We start from the raw sequence: 27,589 nt of genomic DNA, 5'->3' as shown, positions 1-27,589 counted from the left end.
CATAATTCTGTGAGGGGGCACAATGTGGGCATAAATACTGTTTAGTGGCATGAAGGGGGAATAATTACTATGTGGGGGCATTAAGAGGACTAGTTTGGATTTGGTGCATAGTTATGCTTTGGGCGGAGTTAGGGGCGTGGCCTAGTGCACAACATCTTTCCATCTTTGTTCGTTTAGAAAGTTGGGAGGTATGTAAATATGATTCTCAGGTTCTTCTCATCATACACATAAGGACAACACCAATACAAACCTGTTTGTCAAAAGCTACCCAAGATGGAGCATCACTGCCCACTCCTCGGGGGAAGACACTGAATTTAGGCTTTAACCTCTGTCCAGGAAGCAGTTCTCCTCCAATCCCTGGCTTGTCTTCTCCCAGTAACATGGAGACATCGTTAGAGTAGCCAAAATGTTGCGATTTATGAAATTTCTCTTTTCCTAGCTGGAAATACAAGTACATTAAATAGAATATAGTAAAACTGTTTACATTTCACAGGTATCCTATGATAAAATCACCCCGTTATTTTACATATGGCACAAAATTCCGATTTATTTTCCAGAAAGTCCGAACATAAAGGGGTTGTGTCACGAAACATATTCTACATTTTCCAAACCAGCACCTGGATCTGAATACTTTTGTAATTGCATGTAATAAAACATTTTATATAACCAGTGAGCTGTTCAATAAAATGTATCTGTATAGCGCCACCTGCTGTTTGTTCTTATTTTTTTTTCTGCCTCCAGGATAGGTGATCAGTATCTGATCTGTAGGGGTCCGCCGATCAGCTGCCTTCTCTCAGCTTACCGAGCATAGTACCGTACATAGTATAGCAGCTGTGCTTGGTATTGCAGCTCAGCCCCATTCACTTGAATGGTACTGCGCTGCACATAGACCACGTGACCAATGAACGCGTCGTCACTCGGCCTAGAAAGAGCAGAGAGAAGGCTGTGGCGCTCACAGGAGCGACGCTGCCTTCTCAAACAGCTGATCGGCGGGTATCCTGGGTGTCGGACCTCCACTGATCAGATACTGATGACCTATCCTGAGGATCGGTCATCAGTAAAAAAAATCTCTGAAAACCCCTTTAAAACAGAAATCACCACAAATGTAGAAAAGAATGTTTAACATAAAAACGTAATTTAAACGAGAAGTAATTTTCTGATGACACATACCCTTAAAGGATCGGCTGTGTTATTGGGGGCAGACACTATTTCTTAGATGTCCTAATGTTATAGGACACTATTAGCAGACACCATTTTGTACATGAGGTCTTTTTCGGAAGGCTGTCGTCTACTCTCTCTCATATACGTACAAAAAATACAGTTTTATTATTTTCTTACATAGCTTTACAACAACAGGATTGTCTACATTTATACCAACATTTCAGCTGATTTTGATGTATTATTTTTACTCAGAGTTTAAAATTTCAGTTTGCCTTCAGTATAATGCAGATAACATTACATTTTAACGAGCTGTAACATTATCTGTTTTCTGGAGCATGGAGTAGTGGCCACAAGCTTTCTTTGTATTGATTATATTGACTAGGCCCAGAAGTGCACAAAAGATATAAAAAGAACAGTTTCTAATAGGAGAGATATAAAAGCACAAGGCACAGCAGAGACTAAGGACCCCACTGACCCACGGTTTGGCCCACTTCATTTTGGTTACATATATTAAGATTCTCATTCAGCATTCTCTCCCTGGAGGAATCATTAACAAATTATTACTAATTCATTATTACAAATTATTATGTTGTATTCTGATTTTCTTGTGCCTTTTTCCTATTGGATAAGAGGGTTTCTTATATGTTATATTGTTGTGCTCTTATCATCTCATAACGTGCATTTTGGACATTTTCCTGGTGGACCCCCTACCCTGAATTATTTAGTCCTTGCAGGTTTTGTTTTCATAGGGATTATTGCTTGTCTTTTATGGGACTGTCTTTTGTGACTGTGTTGGGAAGCCTACCTTTCCAGTTTTCCTATACTGTATACTGCTGAGGCCAGCGAATGGCTGCTGGGGCTCATGTGGGTATAAGGTCACATCAACGCCGCAGCAAGCAAGCAAAGACCATCAGGGAGCGGCGGTGTGGTGGCACATGTGCCATGGGAATTCGACAGATAAGAATAGGTTCTTTGGTTATTGGTGAATGTTTTATCTTAAAAAATAAGGAATGTGCTTTCGACATAAAGTGTACGGGGGACAAATGATAAGAGTATGAGGGATAAATGATAGTAGTAACAATTGTGCGGCCGCTGTAAACAAAAACGTATTAAAGTGTTTTATTACAGATCAGCACTCATTATGGCCGTACATCTGGCCATGTAAAAGGAACCTTATAGGGTTGTGCAGTGTTATGATATTGATGACCTACCCTTATGGGCCCTTTACACGGGCCGTCAATATAAACAGTCATCACTAACCAAACAGTCATCACTAACCTGCGTTGATAGTAACACTTGTTAGTTATGATCTTGCTCTGTAAATGCACCGCCGATTACCCAATAAACTAACAAAGCGCTCGTTCATCGGGTAATTGTATCTTTAGTGCAGCACAAAAGATCATGGTTTCCCAGTGCCAGACTGTGCTGTGTAAACACGATCTGCTGCCGGGAAACAACGAGACAGTATGGGGAAGAGAGGTGGCATTAGTGATCGCTCCTCCCCATACTCTGGAGGAGATCAGTGCATGCAAATGCAGCGGTCTCCTCCGCTAGCGATCAGCAGATTGTCAGGAAGGAACGCTAACTTCCCGACAATCTGCTAGATCGTTGTCCCATGTTAAAGGGACCTTTAGGACAGGTCATCAATATCAGATCAGAGGGAGTCCGACTCCAAGGACACCAGACGATCAGGCCGTGGTGCTTGTGCGGGTGCTGCATCGTCTACCTTTTTTTAACTAGACGTCAACTAGATTATAGCCGCAATGCACACTAATTACAGCTGAATGGGACGAGTAATAATAATTAAACTGCACTGCCGTTACAAGGAAAAAAAGGCATGCAGCTGATCGGCAGGTGTCCCGGAAATTGGACCCCAGCTGATCTGATATTGATGACCTATCCCGAGAATAGGTCATCAATATCGTAGCATTGCACAACCCCTTTAAACCCTGACATTAAGGCCAGTGCTATAGAGGCAGATGTGGTTCTTTATACCATCTCAAGAGACCATGAGGGGAAGCTAGAGTTTCTTAAGTTAAAGGAGTTGTCTCGTCTGAGACAATGGGGGCATATTGCTTGGATATGTCCCCATTGTCTGATGGTGTGGGTCTCACCGATGGGCCCTGAACCTATATCGAGAACAGAGCAGGGGAAGGTGGTGAAAAATAGACTCCGGTCCGGCCACCACCAAGCGTGAATAGGAGCGCACCGCGCATGACCGGCCACCGCTCCCATTCACTTCTATGGCCTAATGGAAATAGCCGAGCCCGTAACTTGGCTATTTTCGGCTGCCCCTTTTTAAATGAATGGAGGGCAGCTGTGCATGCGCAGTGCACCCTCCACGACTTTCGGGTCTCCGTTTAGGCATATTGTTGTGAGTTTTGTGCTTTAGCGCTTCCTTGCTGGCATATATTTTGTCTAATGTGTGCCAGGCACTGTGGCCCACCTCCTACTGCCCACTCCCCACCTACATTGTGGAAAAGACGCAGGGGTGGGCAATAAGGCGCAAAATGGCACTTGTGACCAACAGCAAGTCAGATATAGATTAACAACAATCACAGGTAAATTTGGTTAATGTGTATTCAGATTGTAAAATTCCATTAACACTTTTTTCTGTTCAAACTTAGTTTTTTCTTTACATGTGGCACAAATCTGGTTGTACAGTATGTACCAGTATGTGCACCGACATATGCAACTGTATACTATGCAATTGCATACTGTACGTTCTCTATTTACTCCTATTACAAACACTTTTTGGCCAGGTTTTGGAAATCGGAATCGGCAACGCTTTCTAATACAAAAAATGAAAAGACGTTAAGACATAACAACTCACATATATGATAAACTCATTATAGCCTATGTGACCCAAAAAGCGCTGTGAACATACATCTATCTCCAAATCTATAACCATTTTTTTTTATATATAGGGGGAATCCCTCAAAAACCATGTAAACATATACCGGGTCAATAAGCAATGTACTCAGTATACATGTCGGGAGATTTTTCAGGAGACTATCAATTCAGACAGTTCTTATCAGTGAAGGAGGTCTGCAAAATTTGAATGTACGTTTGTTGATAACCTGGAATGCTGGGAGTTGTAGTTTCACAATGGCCAGAGAAGCACAGGTGGCAGAGCAGGATGATAGTGATGGTACTAATTGTAGAGCTTACAAGACCATTAGACAACACCCCTAATGCTCCTATTTTGTATACACTTGCTGGAGGACGCCATTATTGATCTGCTTTGCTGGGTGTGGGGCAGAAAAGACCCGACTACAACTTCAGCTTCATATTAGAACAGAATTCACACTTACACTGCGGTTAAAGGAGTTTCCTGGCAGGAACGGCAGAGCCATGATGATCAGCAGCAGTGTGCCTGGTGGAAGTCACTGAGCTGCCGCTACCATGGAGACAGCATTGTTTCTCTGCTGGTTACCTAGTGACTCTTACTCTTTCTTTTTTTTTTTTTTTCACTTTGCAACTTTATTGATTATCAGTGGTTTGAAATGGCAATTTACAACTTTGAGACATTACTCTTTTTTTTTTTTTTTCACTTTGCAACTTTATTGATTATCAGTGGTTTGAAATGGCAATTTACAACTTTGAGCCATTAAAGAATTAGAGACTAAAGAATGAAAGAATTGTATTTGCTTTGAGAAATCAGGAGAGATCAGACACCTGTAAAAAAAAAAAGGGATCTATATGTAACCTCCAAAAAACTAGAAAAGGGATCATTTCTGTGGTGTTAAAGTGCTTGTCTCATCTCAGACAATGGGGGCATATCGCTAGGACCCACACCTATATCGAGAACGAAGTGGTGGCTGGAGGACTCCGGTCTGCGCCACCACCCAGCGCTCTCCCCATAGAAGTGAATGGGAGCGCACTGCGCATGACCGGCCACCGCTCCCATTCACTTCAGTGCTCTGCTATTTTCGGCGGCCCCATAGAAATGAATGGAAGGCGGCTGCGTGTGCACAGTGCACCCTCCACCACTTTCGGGGCTTTGTTCTTGATACAGGTGCGGTTCCTGCACCTATCAGACAATGGGGGTATATCCTAGCGATATACCCTCATTGTCTGAGATGAGACAACCCCTTTAAGGGATTCAATAATAAATGGCCTACAATAAATCTTTGGCGTTAATGATATTTTTTAATTTTCTAGTATAATTATATCGAGAGAATAAAAGGTACGTTAAAGCCGTAGTCATAAATCTTGATTTCCACAAACACTGGCGCAGATTTACTATTTGTAAAGATGGTCTAAGCCTAGACAGGCTAACTAGATCTCCACTAGATTTATCACAGGGGCTTGGGCTGGTGAGGGATGGACACTTTTCTCTATACCAACTATTGGCTGGCTTACTTTGAGACAGATTTTTATGTCAGAATTGATGTATCTTAGGTCCACCCCCGTCTCATGAAGCTCCATCCCTTTATAATAAGCCCTGCACCCTTGTTGAGCGAGAAAAGTATAGAAACCCTAGATGCGCCCAGATGTGCCACTTATTAGGCAGAATTGTGGAGCAGACACCTTAGTAAATCTGGGCCACTATTTATTTTTCTGTCTGGCAAATGGGGTGCGACTTTCAAGTCACATACCATACACCTGATTTACTAACATCTTCTGCCACTTCTGTATTCATATTCCAGGTGTGCAGCCAGTGCCATAGAACTCAGTGCATTCTACACTAGAATTACACAGTTACACAAAATTACACATGCTCTACAATACCCAACTTGTAATGCAGCCTTTTTCAATTATTTATTTATTTATTTTCGTTTTTTTACTCCCTGTCTTCCATAATTTTTTTATTTTTCCATTCACATAGCTGTATAAGGGCTTGTTTTTTTGCAGGACAGGTTGTATTTTCTAATGGCACCATATAATATTGCTTACAATCTAGTTGGATATAAATTCTAGATTGGGTGGAATAAGAAAAGTGTGATTTCCATCAAAAACGCACATGTGAACAGAACCTTAGACCTTATGCACACAATTATTATTTTTTTCCACATCCTATCTACATTTTTTGTGGATTGGATGCCATTCATTTCAATGGGGCTGCAAAAATCCAGACAGTATTATGTGTGCTGTCCACACCCGTATGTCTGCATGTCTGCCCTGCAGAAAAAACATGTCCTACTCTTGATTCTTGTCCTTTTAGAAGCAAAGAATAGGCATTTTGACAATGAGGCCAATACAGCAATACATGGCAAATGGCCAGTATCTGAATTTTGACGATCCGTGGTTTGCGGCCCGCAAAATACAAACGGTTGTGTGCATGAGGCCTTATCATGACAGCAACAATGCCTCTGAAAATGCTAGTCACTGTCCTCAGTGGTGTAGCTAGTAATGACTGGGCCCCACAGCAAATTTTTGAATGGGGCCCCCCTCCCCCAGTAATTTTTTCGCAACTCCTTCCTTTCATGCCGCCCCTATTCCTGTGGCTAGTAAAGATCGCTCTCTCAGACAAGGGCCGGCAGCTGTTCCATCCGTTTTCTACACTGTCTATACTGTCACTGTATATAATTTCATTGTGTAATACTGTTGAGGGGGCCCTGACAAAATCTTTTAGTCCTCCTCCTCCTGGATGGGCCCCCTTCTGGGTCAGGACCCCAAAGCAGCCGCTTCCCCTGCTTCCCCTATAGCTACGCGCCTGACTGTCTCCTAAAAATGTCAGCAACAATATTCCAACATCAGAGATCTTTATCTCATATGCTATTTGACATGAGTGAAGGCAAACTCTCAAAAGTTAAATGAGTTTTCCAAGATCTTTATATACACTCACCTAAATAATTACAGTGGGATGTGAAAGTTTGGGCAACCTTGTTAATCGTCATGATTTTCCTGTATAAGAGTACTAGCGTTTTTCTTTTCCGGCGCTGAGTTCCGTCCTAGGGGCTCAAATCCGGAAAAGAACTGATCAGTTAAATCCTAATGCATTCTGAATGGAGAGCAATCCGTTCAGGATGCATCAGGATGTCTTCATTTCAGTCTTTTTGACTGATCAGGCTTTTCAGAAAACCGTAGCATGTTGTATTTTTACCTCCGGCCAAAAATCCTGAACACTTTGACTGAACGCCGGATCGGGCCTTTTTCCCATTGACTTGCATTAACGCCGAATCCGTTGCCGTGTGTTCAGTCAAACCGGATCCGGCTTTTGCATGTTAAACCAGAAAAATGTGAAAAAAAAGTTAAAGTCCATAAATGGCGGATCCGTTTTTTCCAATGCATTTTTACATTGTGATCAAAATCCTGATCAGGATTCAAATGTAATCCATTTTCACACGTTTTTCCGGATCCGGCGGGTAGTTCCAGTGTTAGAATTGAATGCCGATTTTAAACAACGCTAGTGTGAAAGTAGCCTTAGGCCAAATGCACACGACCGTTGTGTGCATCCGTGGCCGTTGTGCCGTTTTCAGGTTTTTTTCGCGGACCCATTGACTTTCAATGGGTCCGTGGAAAAATCGGAAAATGCACCATTTTGCAGCCGAGACCGTGATCCGTGTTTCCTGTCCGTCAAAAAAATATGACCTGTCCTATTTTTTTGACGGACAACGGTTCACGGACCCATTCAAGTCAATGGGTCCGTGAAAGAACACGGATGCACACAAGATTGGCATCCGTGTCCGTGATCCGTGGCCGTAGGTTACTTTCATACAGACGGATCCGAAGATCCGTCTGCATAAAAGCTTTATCAGAGGTGAGTTTTCACTTCGTGAAAACTCAGATCCGACAGTATATTCTAACACAGAGGCGTTCCCATGGTGATGGGGACGCTTTAGGTTAGAATATACTGAAAAACTGTGTACAGGTGCTGCCAGGCAGCAGGGGGCAGACCCCCCCCCCCCCTGTTTTTAACTCATTGGTGGCCAGTGCGGCCGCCCCCCCTCCCTCCCCTGTAGTTAACTCATTGGTGGCCAGTGCGGCCGCCCCCCCCTCCCTCCCCTGTAGTTAACTCATTGGTGGCCAGTGGGCCCCCCCTCCTTCCCCTGTAGTTAACTCATTGGTGGCCAGTGGGCCCCCCTCCCTCCCCTGTAGTTAACTCATTGGTGGCAAGTGGGCCCCCCGCCCTCCCCTGTAGTTAACTTGTTGGTAGCCAGCCCCCCCTCCCTCCCCTGTAGTTAACTCATTGGTGTCCAGTAGTTAACTACAGCGGAGGGAGGGGGGGCCCACTGGACACCAATGAGTTAACTACAGGGGAGGGAGGGGGGGCTGGCTACCAACAAGTTAACTACAGGGGAGGGGGGGGGGCCCATTGGCCACCAATGAGTTAACTACAGGGGAGGGAGGGGGGGCTGGCTACCAACAAGTTAACTACAGGGGAGGGAGGAGGGGCCCACTGGCCACCAATGAGTTAACTACAGGGAAGGGAGGAGGGGCCCACTGGCCACCAATGAGTTAACTACAGGGGAGGGGGGGGGGCCGCACTGGCCACCAATGAGTTAAAAACAGGGGGGGGGTCTGCCCCCTGCTGCCTGGCAGCACCTGCCAGGCAGCAGGGGGCAGTCATGTACACAGTTTTTCAGTATATTCTAACCTGAAGCGTCCCCATCACCATGGGAACGCCTCTGTGTTAGAATATACTGTCGGATCTGAGTTTCACAATCTAGCTCATATCCGACAGTATATTCTAACATAGAGGCGTTCCCATGGTGATGGGGACGCTTCAAGTAAAAATATACCAAAATATACCAGCACCTGCCAGGCAGCAGGGGGCAGTCATGTACACAGTTTTTCAGTATATTCTAACCTGAAGCGTCCCCATCACCATGGGAACGCCTCTGTGTTAGAATATACTGTCGGATCTGAGTTTCACGATCTAGCTCATATCCGACAGTATATTCTAACATAGAGGCGTTCCCATGGTGATGGGGATGCTTCAAGTAAAAATATACCATCGGATTGGAGAAAACTCCGATCCGATGGTATAAAAGGGACTCCTGACTTTACATTGAAAGTCAATGGGGACGGATCCGTTTGAAATCTCAACGTCAAACGTGAAATCTCAACGTCAAACGGATCCGTCCCTATTGACTTGCATTGTAATTCAGGACGGATCCGTTTGGCTCCGCACGGCCAGACGGACACCAAAACGACTTTTTTTTCATGTCCGTGGATCCTCCAAAAATCAAGGAAGACCCACGGACGAAAAAACGGTCACGGATCACGGACCTACAGACCCCGTTTTTGCGGACCGTGAAAAAATACTGTCGTGTGCATGAGGCCTAAATCGTTGGTTGTTACAATAAAAAATGTCAGTTTAATATATCATATAGGAGACACACACAGTGATATTTGAGAAGTGAAATGAAGTTTATTGGATTTACAGAAAGTGTGCTATAATTGTTTTAACAAAATTAGGCAGGTGCATAATTTTGGGCGCTGTTGTCATTTTATTGATTCCAAAACCTTTAGAACTAATTATTGGATTGGTAAGCTCAGTGACCCCTGACCTACATACACAGGTGAATCCAATTATGAGAAAGAGTATTTAAGGGGGTCTCAAAACAACTCTCAAATGACCTGAAGACAAAGATTGTTCACCATCATGGTTTAGGGGAAGGATACAGAAAGCTGTCTCAGAAATTTCAGCTGTCTGTTTCCACAGTTAGGAACATGTTGAGGAAATGGAAGACCACAGGCTCAGTTCAAGTTATGGCTCGAAGTGGCAGACCAAGAAAAATCTCGGATAGACAGAAGCGACGAATGATGAGAACAGTCAGAGTCAACCCACAGACCAGCACCAAAGACCTACAACATCATCTTGCTGCAGATGGAGTCACTGTGCATCGTTCAACCATTCGGCGCACTTTACACAAGGAGATGCTGTATGCGAGAGTGATGCAGAGGAAGCCTTTTCTCACCCCACAGCACAAAAAGTGCCGCTTGAGGTGGGCTAAGGCACATTTGGACAAGCCAGCTTCATTTTGGAATAAGGTGCTGTGGACTGATGAAACCAAAATTGAGTTATTTGGCCAAAAAAAGGGGCGTTATGCATGGAGGAAAAAGAACACAGCATTCCTAGACAAACACCTGCTACCTACAGTAAAATATGGTGGTGGTTCCATCATGCTGTGGGGCTGTGTGGCCAGTGTAGGGACTGGGAATCTTGTCAAAGTTGAGGGACGCATGGAATCCACTCAGTATCAGCAGATTCTGGAGACAAATGTCCAGGAATCAGTGACAAAGCTGAAGCAGCGCCGGGGCTGGATCTTTCAACAAGACAACGACCCTAAACACTGCTCAAAATCCACTAAGGCATTTATGCAGAGGAACAAGTACAACGTTCTGGAATGGCCATCTCAGTCCCCAGACCTGAATATAATTGAAAATCTGTGGTGTGACTTAAAGAGAGCTGTCCATGCTCGGAAGCCATCAAACCTGAATGAACTAAAGATGTTTTGTAAAGAGGAATGGTCCAAAATACCTTCAACCAGAATCCAGACTCATTGGAACCTACAGGAAGCGTTTAGAGGCTGTAATTTCTGCAAAAGGAGGATCTACTAAATATTGATTTCATTTCTTTTTTGTGGTGCCCAAATTTATGCACCTGCCTAATTTTGTTTAAGCAATTATAGCACACTTTCTGTAAATCCAATAAACTTCATTTCACTTCTCAAATATCACTGTGTGTCTCCTATATGATATATTTAACTGACATTTTTTATCGTAACAACCAACGATTTATACAGGAAAATCATGACGATTAACAAGGTTGCCCAAACTTTCGCATCCCACTGTCTTAGGAACACCATACTAATACAGTGTTGGACCCCCTTTTGCATTCAGAACTGCCTTAATTCTACGTGGCATTGATTCAACAAGGTGCTGATAGCGTTCTTTAGAAATGTTGGCCCATATTGATAGGATAGCATCTTGCAGTTGATGGAGATTTGAGGGATGCGCATCCACGGCACGAAGCTCCCGTTCCACCACATCCCAAAGATGCTCTATTGGGTTGAGATCTGGTGACTGTGGGGGCCATTTTAGTACAGTGAACTCATTGTCATGTTCAAGAAACCAATTTGAAATGATTCGAGCTTTGTGACATGGTGCATTATCCTGCTGAAAGTAGCAATCAGAGGATGGGTACATGGTGGTCATGAAGGGATGGACATGGTCAGAAACAATGCTCAGGTAGCCCGTGGCATTTAAACGATGGCCAATTGGCACTAAGGGGCCTAAAGTGTGCCCAGAAAACATCCCCCACACCATTACACCACCACCACCAGCCTGCACAGTGGTAACAAGGCATGATGGATACATGTTCTCATTCTTTTTACGCCAAATTCGGACTCTACCATTTGAATGTCTCAACAGAAATCGAGACTCATCAGACCAGGCAACATTTTTCCAGTCTTCAACAGTCCAATTTTGGTGAGCTCGTGCAAATTGTAGCCTCTTTTTCCTATTTGTAGTGGAGATGAGTGGTACCCGGTGGGGTCTTCTGCTGTTGTAGCCCATCTGACTCAAGGTTGTGTGTGTTGTGGCTTCACAAATGCTTTGCTGCATACCTCGGTTGTAGCGAGTGGTTATTTCAGTCAACGTTGCTCTTCTATCAGCTTGAATCAGTTGGCCCATTCTCCTCTGACCTCTAGCATCAACAAGGCATTTTCGCCCACAGGACTGCCGCATACTGGATGTTTTTCCCTTTTCACACCATTCTTTGTAAACCCTAGAAATGGTTGTGCGTGAAAATCCCAGTAACTGAGCAGATTGTGAAATACTCAGACCAGCCCGTCTGGCACCAACAACCATGCCATGCTCAAAATTGCTTAGATCACCTTTCTTTCCCATTCTGACATTCAGTTTGGAGTTCAGGAGATTGTCTTGACCAGGACCACAACCCTACATGCATTGAAGCAACTGCCATGTGATTGGTTGACTAGATAATCGCATTAATGAGAAATAGAACAGGTGTTCCTAATAATTCTTTAGGTAAGTGTAGATGACCTATTCTCTGGATAGGCCATCATTATCTGATTGGTGGGGGGTCTGCACACCTAGGACATCCCCAGATCAGCTGTTTGCAATCACAGCGCCGTTCATTTGATAGTGGCTGTGCTTGTTATCGCATCTCAGCCCCTTTCCCTTCAATGGAGCTGAGCTGTGCCTAGGCCATGTGACCAATAAATGTGTCACCACACAGCCTATGGAAGTTTGTGAGAAGACAGCGGTCTGCTAGCACCAGTGCCTTCTCAAACAGCTGATCGGAGAGGGTCCCCAGAGTTGGAACCCCACCGATAAGATACTGATGCAGGGGCATAACTACCATAGTGGCAGACCATGCAACTGCTATGGGGCCCAGGGCAAGAGGGGGCCCAGTGTTAGGCCTAGTTCACACGAACGTATGGCTTTTATAGTTGTGTTTCCGTTTCCTTTCCGTTCCGCTTTTCCGTATGCCATGTACAGTATACAGTAATTACATAGAAAAAATTGGGCTGGGCATAACATTTTCAATAGATGGTTCAGAAAAAACGGAACGGATACGGAAGACATACGGATGCATTTTCCGTATGTGTTCCGTTTTATTTGCTGACCCATTGACTTGAATGGAGCCACGGAACGTGATTTGCGGCCAAATATAGGACATGTTCTATCTTTCAACGGAACGGAAAAATGGAAATACGGAAATGGAATGCATACGGAGTACATTCCGTTTTTTTAGCTGAACCATTGAAATGAATAGTTCCGTATACGGACCGTATACGGAACACAAAAAAACGGCCCGTACACTCGCAAAAAAATTGGTCAGGACTCTACCCTCTTAGGCCTCTTTCACACGGGCCTGTGTGCCCCGTGGTCGTGCTGCGGCCTGCAAAATGCGGGCTGCAATGCACGATCACAGTCCATGGGGAAGACGCTGCGGATCGCGGACCAATTCACTTTAATGGGTCAGCGATCCGGCCGTTCCGCAAAAAGATAGGACACGTTCTATCTTTTTGCAGAACGGAAGTACGGGACGAAATCCCACTGAAGCACTCCGTAGTGCTTCCGTACCTATCTATACTGGAACACAGATACACCCTCTCACAAGATGTAGACAATAGCCCAGCAAAGAGACTAAGGAGCAGGCAATGTCTCTCTTACCAATTGCTAATCATCTGCTAAAGCCAAAGCTTATAGGAAATATTAAAGCCAAACAGAAGAGGAATCAAGATAGGCAAGTCTTCTATCATAATGAATCTCTATAGGATCTGCCCGATCTTCACACAATGTAGCCAGCCGGCAAATATGAAGAACACTGGCAAAAAGCAAAGGTAGTTCAGAAACATGGACCTCGGTTCTATGGAATTGTAACAGAGGTAAGGTAAACGAATGGGGAGAAATTTGAGACATTTGGCAAAAACTCAAGAATGAGATGACACATGTCCCTTTGAACAGTATGTTGAGATTCAAATCAATGAGACTGCAAGTAGAAGCAAGGAAGCAGCAGGGACACTTCTAGCTGAAGATCTGGGTGAGGCGTCTGGCCAGATAGATGTGTATGAAGAAACATCTTATGTTACTCGAGCTGGCAGAACATTGAGAACGCCAGCCCACCTCAGGGATTATGACTAATTATAAGTATCTCTGATTTGGTCAAGTTCACCCCTTTTTTGTTTTGTTACAGTTTTTATTGCTCTTTCATTTAAGGCTAGGTTAACATCTGTGGACAAATTTCCAGTATTCTGCTCTGGCATAGGAACAGAGTACTGGGATTGCTGGACCCAATAAATACTAGACACCGCTGGCACCTGGCAGATCCCATTCACTATAATGGGGTCCATCAGGTTTTTAGCATGAATATTGGACAAAATACCACAGCATTTGGTGGAATTTGGTCCTTTTTCTTTTGTTTGGAACCTCAACCACAGGTGTGAATTTAAACCTAAAAGAGAAAGGATGAAGAAATATGTTATACACTGTCTACAGCCTCTAGGGGTCTTACTACTTGTATACTGGTAGAATTTTAACATTTGAACGTACCGGTTGTAGTTCACCAGGCAGCCATATGAGTAATGACTGCTAACATACAATAAAATGTCTGGTACCAACCCATGTCTCCACAAGCATCTGGAAGAAGAACCTACTAACACAGCAATAATGGGCAAAGTATGGACCCTTTTACACGGGCCGGTGTAAAAATACTAGTTCTTGATCATTGCCCCATGTAAACATGCGACTGATCAGGAGAAATTGGCAAAATGTTTGTTTGTAGGGTGATCGCATCTTTTATGGGGCACCAAATATAGTGGTTTATCAGCAACACATCTTCTTCTGTAAAGAGTGGAGATGATGCTATCAATATGCAAACTGTATAGAGGATGACTGATCAGTAACGATCTTTTGACCCCAATTCAGTGTAGTCTGGGTCGTCTAAAAATGACACCAATCATCTTGCCAATCAGAGATCCTCAGGCTGAAATTTTCCCTGTGTCTGGAAATAAAAGCTGAACCTCTACTATGGGTCACAAGATCACACTTTTGATACATGAACCAAAACCAAATTGATAAGTGTATAAAGAGATGAAGACGACTATGGGGATGTTTAAGATTCTGTTTAAAAAAAAATTCTGCGACTGGAAATCAGTTACATTCATCTCAATGGATTATTCTTAAATCCATGGGCTTCCTGCTTAAAGGGAGCCTGTCATCATGAAAATGCAGTGCAATCAGCATGTGATAGAGCAGGAGGAGCTGAGCAGATTGATCTATAGTTTTATAACCTGTAATTTATTCATTTACATTCCTGCTCATTCTGAGCTTTGAAGTCAAGGAGGCGCTCCTATCAGTGATCGACAGCTGTCTCTGAATACACAGCCATACCCATGTGAGGTACAGGTAGGGTTGCCACCTTTCCCAACAAAAAGTACCGGCCAAGTTAAGCCACACCCCCAATAGGGGCTGTGGTTCTGGGGGGGTGGCTTAACACAGGGTGTTAATCATACTGTGGTTCACATTAATATTAATGTCCCCATTAGTGCCCCCCAGTAATATTAATGCCTTCATTAGTGCCCCTAGTAATATTAAAGGGGTTATCTGACACACAAAAAATGTTCCCCCATATGCCGGACCCCTCACACTGATTCTACTTACCTGGATCCCCGCTCCCCGCGCCACTCTTGGTCCCCGCACCGCCACTGCTGCTTCTCCCCGTGCGCGGATGACGAAAACATCCGGTGTCAGGAGGGGGCAGCCAATGGCAGGCAGTGACGGAGACGAGCCTCCCTAGTGTCACCGGCGATACTTGGAAGGCTTGTCCCCGACACCGGATGTTTTCATTCGCGCATGGGGAAAAGCAGCGGTGCGGGGACCAAGACCGGCGTTGGGAGCAGGGAGCCAGGTAAGTAGAATCAGTGTGAGGAGCCCGGCATATGGGGGAGCATTTGTTAGTGGCAGATAACCTCTTTAATGCTCCCATTAGTGTCCCCCAGCATTAATAATGCCCCCATTAGCGCCCCCGCCCCCCCCCCCCCCCCGAATTAATAATGCCCTCATAAGTGCCTCTCAATTATATTAATTTTCCCATTAGCGTCCCCCAGAATTAATACTGCCCCCATTAGTGCCACACAGCAATATTAGTGCCCCCGGTAATAGTAATGCCCCCATTATTGCCTCCCAGTAAAGCCCCTATTAGTGCACCCCAGAATTAATGCCACCCATTAATGCCCCCCAGTAAGAGTAATGGCCCCAGTAGTGCACCCCAGAATGAATAATGCCCCCATTAGTGCCCCCAGTAAGAATAATGCTCCCATTAGTGCCCCTAGTGAGAATAATGCTCCCATTAGTGCCCCCAGTGAGAATAATGCACCTCCCATTAGTGCCGCCTTCTCTGCTTCTGCAAAAAAAAAAAAAAGAACTCACTTACTTAGTGCAACCTTTACCGCCCCCGCCTCCCCCCCACTTGTGTTAATTAGAAAAAAAAAGCACTAACTTCTTCCATTTGCTCGCGCTGCGGGGAACACTCACTGTTGACTGGAAGCTCAGGACAGTCCTGTCCTCCAGTCAGCAGCAAGTGTTCACCGCAGCGCAAGCAAATGGAGGAAGTGAGTGCTTTTTTATTCTAATTAACACAAGTGGGGGGGGGGGGGGGGGGGTAAAGGTTGCACTAATGAGCGCTCCACAATGGAAGAGCTCATTAACAACAGTCCTTGTAGAAAAAAAATAAAAAAAATTACTGCCACCAACTGGGCCACTAAAATACCAGCCTTGCCGTGAGATACCGGCCGGGTGGTAACCCTAGGTACAGGGCTGGTTCTAGCTTTGTTATGTACTATAAGATGTCTGATTAACATTAGTTATAGGATAACCCCTTTAACATAACTATGGGATACAGAGATGTAAGGCTATCTGTACAGAGCGGCACCTGGATATACTGTACATTCACAACCATACGCTGCCTCTATGGTCCCAAGTTCTATAGTCAATTATCCCTGTTGACAATAGAAGCTTACAGTACATGCTCCGCAGAAGGGTTCGGCTTGTTCACGTGAAGCAGATCTCCCAGCGTATTCTGCGCTGAAATCTTCTATTGTTCAGGTTCTGAGACCGGACAGAAACACACTGGGGGTCATTTATCATGGGCGTCTGTTTTGCAGCGTGCGATTAGACCAGCCATAGTATTTATAAGGAGTCTAACTAGGTGAGGCATCTTTGTATTCTTCAGGGCTTGGGTGGATCGTGTACAATTAGACTAACGGTTGGTTGGCGTACAAAATAGGCGCAAATGTGCCCAAAAAGTCACATATTAAATAAAAAGTAAAAGCCATATACACGTTTTTATGATTGTGAAGAGGCACACAGTCCCACACATCACAGAGCGACAGAAGTACGCCACCCCGGAGCGGAGGAATAATAGGACTCACTTTTCGCCAAATTTATACTTCAAAAAGGCGCACCAAGATAAATAAACTGAAACAATGCACAACTAGCCACGCCCACACTATGAAACTGACCAGTCTAAAAAGACCCCGAAACAGGAGCAGTGTGATTAGTAAATGTGGCTAAAATAATAAGTCTGTCCAAACAAGGATAAATTTGACAAATACAAGCGCAAACCGCTATAATAAATGACCCCCACTGGGTGTCCACACGCAGATTATAGCCCCATTAGATGCACAATGTAAATCTGTAGCAGAGGATGAGCCTCAGATTTCAGGCTCATGCACACGACCGTATGCAAAAAATACGGATGCCATTAATGTGCATTCCGTATTTTGCGGAAAGGAACAGCTGGCCCCTAATAGAACAGTACTATACTTGTCCGTAATGCGGACAATAATAGGACATGTTCTCTTTTTTTTTTGCGGAACGGAAATACGGACATATGGAAATGGAATGCACACAGAGTAACTTCCGTTTTTTTTTTTTTTTTGCAGACCTATTGAAATGAATGGTTCCGCATATGGTCCGCAAAAAAAACTGAATGGACATGGAAAGAAAATACGTTCGTGTGCATGAGGAATTTGCGGCAGATTTTACGGCAGAACAAGGCTGAAAAAAGACATTAAAAGATTGATAAATTCAATGTAATCTGTCTTACAGAACACAGTCACGGGTCTGCAACTGTGGATAGACTACATGTCCCAGCATTTTCTGATAGCCTGCAGTACGCTTGGAGTTGTAGTGACATACAGTACAGCATGATCGTCTGATACTGGGACTGATCCTGGGTCATATGAGAGGTGGAAACCTGAAGAAAACTGTTGATTAGAGCCTCATATTAGAACAGAATTCACACTTACACTGCGGTTAAAGGAGTTTCCTGGCAGGAACGGCAGAGCCATGATATCAGCAGCAGTGTGCCTGGTGGCCTGGTCACTGAGCTGCCGCTACCATGGAGACAGCATCGTTTCTCTGCCGGTTACCTAGTGACACTTGGTCTATTCAAGCTTCTTTTTTTAACAACTTTATTTAACCATGTCACCAGTATTCTGAACAGTCATTGTGTTCACCCATAATGCTGGCTATCAGATTTCATTACTCTATCATCTATGAAATCTAGGGCACTGTCAATCAAACAAGAGGGGACCAAAGGGTGTGGGTGTGGGTGACTTTATGCTTCTCTTTTTATAAACTTGCAATAAAATGTTCAGTGTTATTCTGGAAATATGGTATCCTGTGTAATGTCCCAAGGCTTGTTAAAAAGTCCGACTTTGACTTCCAAAAGGTGGCGCTGGCAAGATGGTTCTCTTTCCCTGGTAAATACCTCTTAGCATATTATTTTCCCATAGAGCATTGCCACCAAGGATAGAGCGACACAGCAACACTGGTGATGCCACCCTTGTCGCAGCCAGGATCGCAGAGCTTCGGTTATCCCATAGAAATGAATAGGTTGCTGCGCAAGCCACAAAAAATCCAACACTGCTGGATAATTTCCGACTCACACTGTGATCAAAGTCATTTCTATGGGATCCCCGCTACTCTGCATCCTGTCTGTGACCAGTGTCGCCAAATAGCCCTACCTTTAGTCTCTACACTAAGTACCTTGCCTAAGCTGCATCCAAGGTGCTTCAACTACTAGGCTGGACTCTTCAGGGGGTTTTGCAGCAGGGCGTGGAACCAGGATGCCCCCCCCCCCCCCTTAGCTCCGTGCTGACACCTTGGGTGGCAGCCTAGGTGGAAGCCAGAGCACAGACTTGGCGTACCCTCGGTTTCAGCCTTCTGGCCTGGAGGGACTGGGAAAGGTTTATGGGGGGCACTCCTCCTTTGGGAGAAGGTCTGCGATGGACCGTAACCTAGGGCACGTTTTTTGTTGCACAGGTGTAGAAAGCACGCTCCTCTGGCTTTATTTTTATTTTTAATAAGCTACATGCAAAGCATCACACAGAATCCTACTCTGTACTTATGAGGGGCAAGCCCCTAAAACAGCTGTCTGCGGATGGATATTTGGCTTGGCTATTTTTTCTTGTCCTAAGGCTACTAAAAAAGTCAGACTTTTACTCATAGGAAGCCACATCCAAAAGGTGGCGCTAGTGAGATGGTTCTCTTTCCCTGGTAAATATCCATTTACGTATACAGTATAAGACATGAGACCGGAGTACTTTGCATGTACAATTGTAAGAGAGAGTTTTCATAGCCAGCAGCCAGAGTGAACTGTAAAGAGGACCTGCACCTGGGCTAGTGAGCCCGTAAACATTATTTTATAGTAAGGCGGTCAGCAGCGGAGTGGCGTGTGCGCTAGAGAGCCACATCAGCTATTGGTTGTGTGCTCTTATCCTGGATTGTAAGGAGGGGGCAAAAACCAGCTCATACATCATATGTAAGTTTACCATTTGGGTAACCTCCGATATGTTAGGGGTGACAGGTTGTTTCCAATGTCTCGCTATTACCTTGTGCGTAGCCGTCACAATATGTGACACTAACCATCAAAAGGATAGCTGAATGCCATCTAGACCAATGATCAGATTCACCAGTTCTGGAGACAAGGAAGTGTGGGCATCCAAGACCTCTTCCAACAGCTTCTCTCCATAATGGTGAAACTGCTGGGAGCCACATATGATAGGGGGAGCCCCTTGAACCACACATGCGCCAACAGAGGGAAGACTAGTTCGGGACTATATGGGACAGTCTGTCCGGAGTGAGATACCAACGTAATTGAATCTTTCTACACTGTTCAGCGTGGTTAATGCAGCGAGAATATTTAATTGACCAATACAGGGCAGATTTCCTTTGTTTCAGAGGGAAGGATTTGTTTAATTCCTCTTTTGATCCCTGCATAGGGGACGGGAGTTCAGAGTAGGTTATGGAGAGACCTCTATGGTTTAGACCCTTGTCAGAGAATAGGAGGTGGAGCAGAGAAGGGGGGCTCGCAGTGTTGGTGAGAGAGATTGTGTTCAGATAATGTCGTATCTGCAGGTATTGGTAAATGGTAGAATTGGGAATAGAAATGGACCTATGTAGAGAGGCAAACTCCAGAAGAGTATGACCCTGGTACAGCTGGCCAATGGAATTAATCCCCTTAGACTTCCATAAGGAAAGGTTGAGATGGGGAATAAGGTGTTCTCGCACTGTAAGCGGGAAATCTGGCGTATGAAATGGGGTGGAAGAGAGTGAACGGAGGAGGCATTCCCATGCAAAAAGGGAGGTCTGCATGGTAAGTAGAAGGAGATGATATGTGAGCTTGCTTAGGGTATGGGCTGCTAAGAAAGCATTGAGAGAATGTCCTTTAATAAAGGACTCCTCTATTTGGAGCCATCTTTGAGGATTGGACGGATGCCACCACTCCCTAGTCTGGTCTATCAGGCTAGCTATATAATATTTGCGAAGATCTGGGATAGAGAGAAACATGGCACTTTTGGAGATTCGAGGCGGGGAGGAACCCCATATCAACCGTAACATGCTGTTTTGGAGATGGGTGAGTATATGGTTAGGTACTAGTGACGAGTGGCAGGAGCTATATTCAAATTCGTGATATTTCACAAATATTTAGTAGAATATTCGTCATATATTCGCAAATTTTGAGAATTCAAGATTATTTTATTGAATGCGAAAAATCGCCAATGTAAAAATCACGTAATGCGAATTCGTAACGCGAAATACTGGTGTGGGTCACTTTGGCTACATTTTTCAAGCTGGTATAAGTTTCCTGAGACTGGAGAAAATGGTTGGCACGGCAGAACATTAGAATAGCTTTATATTTAGATAGAGTCAAGTGCTCCAATATATTTGCGATTGTGCTTTTTGGCATTGATTAGAATATTTTTTCGCATTATGTGCAATTTCACATCTGACTACAGATTACTGATTGGTGCTCTAAGTATTGGTGTGAACTTGACATTGCTTCCTTCTCATTGTCCCACAAGCAAGAAGCAGAGAGGAATCGTGTTCAGATGGAAAAAAAATGGCGAATATTCGATATAACGATTACATAGCACTATATTCTAAATATTTGTGAATTCTCGTGGCGATATTCGCGATAAAAATTTGATATTCAAATATTCGTGCTCAACACTATTAGGCACACGCAAAGGGATGTAACGGAACCTATACAAAATCATTTTTCCAGTATTAATCCTTGCAATCCAGGACAAGCAAAGTTTTGAGTACCTCAGATATTCACGCACCAGTTCCCTCTGCAGGTCTTGGTAATTAAGTGGCACCAGTCTCCCTACCAAGTTGGGGATAAGAATGCCCAGATTTGAAATATGGTCATCTGCCCATTAAAAGCAATAGTCACGTTGGATATGGCCTCTGGTTTCCTCCTGGATCTGGACTGGTAGAATAGCAGATTTATTAGCATTCAGTTTATAGTAGGACACAGCTGAAAAATGTTCTAGGATGGTATGTGCAGCTGGAAGAGACTCGGTGGGATTGGTAAAGGATAGAACCACATCGTCAGCGTAAAGTTCAATGGTGTGGACCGAGGATCCCACACAAACTCCCTCCACCAGTGTGCTGGTAAGGAGGAGCTCTGCCAACGGTTCCATGACCAACACAAACACCAAAGGTGACAAAGGGCACCCCGACGAGTGCCATGAGTAATTTGGAAGGGCTCAGAGAGAAAACCAGAGGCCAACACCCTCGCCTCTGGGGCAGAGTATAGACCCATAATAGCCAGCAGCATATTTCCCTGGATTCCAAATTTGCTCAGAACCTGCTCCAGGAGCCCCCAATAGACTCTATCAAAAGCTTTTTCAGCATCAAGTGATAGAAAGGTAGTGGGGGTCCTGGAAAGCTCCGCTATCTGGACCAAGTTAATAAGACGTCTCGTTCCATCTCTACATTGATGCCTGGGGACAAAGCCCACCTGGCCTTCTGCAACCAATTCGGGCAAGACTGTGTTTAATCTAGCTGCTAGTAGTTTAGAAAATTGTTTCAGATCCACATTTAACAGCGAGACGGGTCTAAAATTAGCCGGGTGGTTCGGAGTCTTTCCTGGTTTAGGTAATGTGACTATAGTGGCTGATAACATATCCCTAGGGATGTTCTCCGTTGTGAAGAAACAATTGAATAGCTTGGTCAGGAAAGAAGGTTTGGGAATTCTGTGGATGCGGTCAATGGTGACATCCATATCTGAGGGTGTGGGGAGTGCGGACATTAGCATGTCCCTCAATAGCGGCTATAAGTCAGAAGGTCCCACTGTATCCGGAAAACCACGGAGACGAACATTATTGCGGCGGTGTCTGTCCTCTATATCACATATCTTGGCAGTCTACTGACCTCTTCCTCCAATGCTTTGTTTGCGTCAATGAGAGAGTTGGGCGAAGAGGCCAGCTCCGCCATCTAGTGCTCCACGTGGGCTGTGCAGTCTCCAAGTTGCTGTATTTCTCGCCTCATATACGCCTTTTGAGCTCCCCACAGTGAGGTAATAGATATACCTTCTACATCATTAAGGTTGAAATATTATTTCAGGGAAGATAGAAAGCCTTCCGTTCGGGTTGGGCATCGGAGTAGGTATGGATTGAGCCGCTATTGTGGAGGAGTGGGGTTCGGGACATTATTGTCAACTACCACAGTGATGGGACCATGATCTGACCATGTGGCACATCCAATATGAGAGGAAGTGACTTTGTGTATCAGGTCAGCTGACACTAGAAAATAATCTAGTCGGGATTGGGATACGTGGGCCTGGGAGATCAAAGTATAATCCCTCTCTCCCACATGTTGATATTGCCATGTAGGGGGTAATCCCTAAGGCCTCTTTCACACGGGCGAGATTTCCGCGTGGGTGCAATGCGTGAGGTGAACGCATTGCACCCGCACTGAATCCGGATCCATTCATTTCTATGGGGCTGTGCACGGGCTTTTCACGCATCACTTGTGCATTGTATAGTGTATTACTGTAGTGCAGCGGCGGCATGAAGCGCACGGCGTCATAGCAACCAATGACGCCGTGCGCTCCTGCTCTGAACAGGAATCCAGCCCGGCATACCACGGACCGCTCTCGGCCGCAGAACACGGCCGTGTGCATTCGGCCTAATAGCTATAAACACACTACCTTGGCGCTTTTTAAGAGTATGAGAGTGATATATATGCGGGAATAAGCGGTGTGAGCACCTGTACGTATATGCATATAACAAATGTGTCTCGAACAAAAAGAACATCACAGTGGGACTGAGTGGCATCTCGCCATAGCTGTGCTCGTTTAAAGGGGCAGTTTAAGCCCTTAACATTCAGAGAGAGAACCTTTAGCCCCCATACCCGATGAACAGAAGTATTTGAACACCCTGCGATTTTGCAACTTCTCCCACTTAAAAATCATAGAGGGGGTCTGAAATTCACATTGTAGTTGCATTCCCACTCAGAGAGACAGAATAAAAATAAATAAATCAGGAAATCACATTGTATGATTTTTAAAGAATGGTCATTGGCAAACTTCAGCCTGGACATGTGATGACTTGAGCAGGGGAACCTTCCGTGCAATGCATGATTTGAAACCATGACGGCATACTGTTCTACCGACAGTGACCATTGAAACTGTGGTCCCAGCTCTCTTCATGTCATTGACCAGCTCCTCCCTTGTAGTTCTGGGCTGATTCCTCACCTTTCTTATCAGTGATGCCCCACGAGGTGAGGTCTTGCATGAAGCCCCCAGTCCGAGGGAGACTGACAGTCGTCTTTAGCCTCTTCCATTTTCTAACAATTGCTCCAACAGTTGATCTATTTTCACCAAGCTGCTTGGCAATTGCCCCATAGCCCTTTCCAGCCTTGTGGAGGTCCACAATTTTGTCTCTGGTGTCTTGACAGCTCTTTGGTCTTGACCATGGTATTAGTTGGCGTCTGACTGACTGTGAATTTTAAACCCCTCCATGATTACTAAGAGGGAGAACTTTCAAAATTGCAGGGTGTTCAAATATTTCTGTTCCTCACTGTATAATAGGTCAGAAAAGTAACAAAAAAGAAAACTATGAAAAAAAACAGAGAAGATACTCAGCCTAGAGTGTGGCAGAGCCAGAAGTCCTGAGAGATGTGACTCTTTCATGAGTCACACCTAGAAAGGGGTAAAAGTTGAACTAAACAGCAGATCCATAACATACCCCAGGAGGTAGCAAAGAAAATGGGGAGCCCCCTGTATAACAAATATCTTGAAGTGTCTTTAGGCCATGTCCCATTCAGGAGAGAGCTTGTCAGGCTTGTCCTGTTGGACATCAGGGTTTCGGGTCGACAGAGCTTCTGAAAGGCTATCTGAGAGGTGCGGCACAAGTGTTGCACTCCATTGTAGAAGATGAGAAGGCGAACAGAGAAACTCCACCTGTATCTGACCTGGTGGTCTCGGAGAATCTTGGTGGTTTCTGCAAATTCCTGGCACTTAGCCAGAGTGGCCGCAGATAAATCAGGGAAAACAGAAATTCAGCGGAAAATATCATAGGGCCATAGGGTTTGGGCGTAAAGCACGCAGAAAGGCCTCTTTGGTCTGAAAAAGTGCACTCAAGCCAATACATCCATGGGTGTTGATTGGCCTAGTCCCAATGGTTTGGGAATTCTGTGGATGCTGTCAATGGTGACATCCATATCTGAGGGTTTGGGGAGTGCGGCCATTAGCATGTCTCTCAATAGGGGCTTCAAGTCGGAAGGCCCCACGGAACACCACGGAGACGCACATTATTGCGGCAGTGTCTGTCCTCTAGATCACATATCTTGGCAGTCTACTGACCTCTTCCTCCAATGTTTTGTTTGCGTCAATGAGAGAGTTGTGTGACGAGGCCAGCTCCGCCATCTAGTGCTCATGTGGGCTGTGCGGTCTCCAAGTTGCTGTATTTCTCACCTCACTTCCTGTATCATCCCTCGCATGTCGTCTTTGAGGGAAACTAGGAGAGAGCAGAGCGTACCCTCGGTGAGTGGATGAGGGGACAAGCGCATGTGGTCGTTTGCCCCAGAGCCTGAACGCAGGCTTGACGAGGACACAGGTGAGGCCGGAAAAGCAGACCGTGAGGCACGCAGTGGGCCTGAGTCCTAGGTCGCTACTTTACCGAAGAATTTGGCAAGTTTAGCCGAGGCTGGCCTCCTTTTTATCTTCCCCATGATATGGGACAAGTATGTGGCTTGTAAGGGTTTCTTCCCAAATGCTGGGTTAGCCGCTTTGGGGTGGTTATGGAGTTTTTAGGTCTGGAGCTACAGCATCAAGCAGCCGGCGCCATCAGCGTGCAGGCCACGCCCTTTACAAAAGGTATTTTATCCAACAATACATGATTTACAACGTACTATGAGAGTCAACTCCAGGAAGTTATATATTTTTACTGGTAACCGAATAGGCAGAAGTGTAGTGCTAGAAGATCAAGAGGTATATTGAAAGAAATGAACCCCTTAACTGCCCGAAATAAAGAATAGTTAAGTAGTTAGCTGTAAATACTTACCTACTCTTTATTTCCGGCAGAACCTGTTGGTTGTTTGGTTTCCTCCTGAAACCAGACAACCGCTTTAAGGACCAGGTTCACCTTCATTTTTTTAGTTATTCCTCCTTACCTTGTAAACTCTTTAACTTTTCCACTCACATTGCCGTATAAGGGCTTGTCTTTTGCGGCACAAGTTGGACAGCTCAAATAGAACTATTTAATATTCCATACAATAGATTAGGAAACTGGAAAACATTATTAGGGTCCATTCACACGATCATGTCCGTTTTCCAGAACACAAACCTGCAAAATATGGATACTAGCTGCGTGCATACCACGTCTCAGTGCGGACCGATTGACTTCAATGGATCCACAATCCACAAGATGTGGCAAAGAATAGGACATGTTTTATCTTTTGTGGCACAGCCTCACAGACCCAGAAGCACACGGAAGCCCTTCCTGTGGATTGCGGACCAATTGAAGTCAATGGGTCTGCACCAAGATGCAGTGTGCACGCAATTGGTATCTGTGTTTTGTAGATCTGCAAAATGGACACGGTCATGCAAATGGTCCCATAATGTGATGGAATTGATCACACAGGATGTTGACGTGGGTAGACCTGGGACTTGTGGCGCCCGAATGGGAGCGATGGAGCAGGAACCCGGTGGGAGGGGGGAAGCTCAGGAAGGTGAACAACCCCTTTAATATATTGTTTTGTATTGTAAAGATAACCTGTCACCATTAACATGCAGTGCAATCTGCAGGCAGCATGTTATAGAGCGATTTATACATTTCAATCTCTGCTTTTTCTGAACTTAATAACACCCCTGTGTACAGGTGTCAGTGACTGACACACAGAGAGGGCTATCACTGATAACACCTCTCCTGTGAATAATGAAATAAGAGGAGAGAGTTAAAGGGAATGTGTCATCAGAAAATGACCTATTGTTGACATCATATTCAGGACCCTGCCATTTTTCACCTTAACCCCTTCCCGACTGCCATACGGTTATATACGTGCTATCTGCACATGCCCCGTGCAGCTAGCATGTATATACACGTCCTGGCAGTGCTTTAATCCCAGCGCTGAGATTAAAGCTCCTGCAATCAAGCAGGAGCAGGTCGGGCCTCGGCTGACAGACAAAGCAGGGACCCTGAGGAGAAGACAGGAGTGGTTTATTACCGCTTCTGTCTTCTTCTGTGCCGGCACGAGAGCGGTACCTGAACGCATTGAGGAGGGAGCAGGAAGCAGCAGTTCGGCTTCCTCTGTTAGTCTCGGCGGTCATGTGAGCAGGAGCAGAGCTGCAGGGTCTAAGGCTAGGTCTACACAACGACATTTGTCGCGCGACAATAATGGCAGTCTATGGTGTCGCACTGCAACATGCGACATGTTGTGACTGCGACGCAATAGTCGCAGAAAAATCCATCTCGAATGGATTTTCTGCGACTGTTGCGTCACAGTCGCAGCCTGTTGCAGTGCGACACCATAGACTGCCATTATAAAAATTGTTGCGCGACATTAGTGCAACAAAATGTCGCGCAACAAATGTTGTCGTGTAGACCTAGCCTAAGGTGACCCTAATCAGCTCTGCCTGTGTGTAATGCCCCCACAGGGGCTGTTTTCCCCTGTAACTGGGGCTCCTGTGGATGCCCCAGTTACAGTGGAAACAGTGGGGAAAAAAAATAAAAAATACAAATAAAAAATGTAAAATGTAAAAATGCAGTCGCTAACAGAAACTATAGTCGCCCCATTTTCTCAAACCTATACATGTTATATATGAAAACGATCGTCACAAAATGGGGAACCCATTGCAATAATACATTTTTGTGTCAGTTTTAATATTTAAGAAATAAAAAGCTATAATTAAAACAATAATTACTTTTTAATAATAATTAGCATGTTTCCTCCAAAGTAAACCTAAAAAAAGAAAAAAAAATATTCTAATAAAAAGCCCTAAGTGTCAAGAAAAAAAAATTAAAATCGCTATAATTTTATTTTCGTAGTCAAACTGTGTCTGGTGTTACAGTTCAGGTCCATTCACTTGAAAGCGATAAAGCTGTAGGCACAACCACTACTAAATGAAACACGTTTTCTTGCATACATTTTTAACACGTGACATTCTTCCTTTGCAGGTAAGGAACTAATTTCATATTCTAAATGACAT

At 44.7% G+C, this 27,589-nt stretch overlaps 1 protein-coding gene across 2 annotated transcripts in view; it reads right to left on the bottom strand.

The window, feature by feature from the left end:
- Positions 1-17,951, bottom strand: part of EFHC2 (EF-hand domain containing 2) — an 82,516-nt gene extending 64,565 nt beyond the window's left edge. Inside the window, exons 1-2 of one of the 2 annotated variants that reach the window (XM_044283593.1) lie at positions 17,895-17,951; positions 251-439 (exon numbers count right to left, since the gene is read on the bottom strand). In XM_044283593.1, coding sequence (XP_044139528.1) covers positions 251-439; positions 17,895-17,936 — 231 coding nt within the window. In that variant the 5' untranslated portion in view covers positions 17,937-17,951. Of the gene's footprint in view, positions 1-250; positions 440-4,475; positions 4,562-17,894 lie in introns of those variants that run through there. The other variant, XM_044283592.1, reaches the window with a different exon arrangement.
- Between the last annotated feature and the right edge of the window lie 9,638 nt (positions 17,952-27,589).

This window comes from Bufo gargarizans, chromosome 3 (genome assembly GCF_014858855.1).
Source record: "Bufo gargarizans isolate SCDJY-AF-19 chromosome 3, ASM1485885v1, whole genome shotgun sequence".
Classification (NCBI taxonomy): Eukaryota; Metazoa; Chordata; class Amphibia; order Anura; family Bufonidae; genus Bufo; species Bufo gargarizans.
Note: the sequence above shows the minus strand (reverse complement) of the source record. Positions and strands in the feature narration are given on the sequence as shown.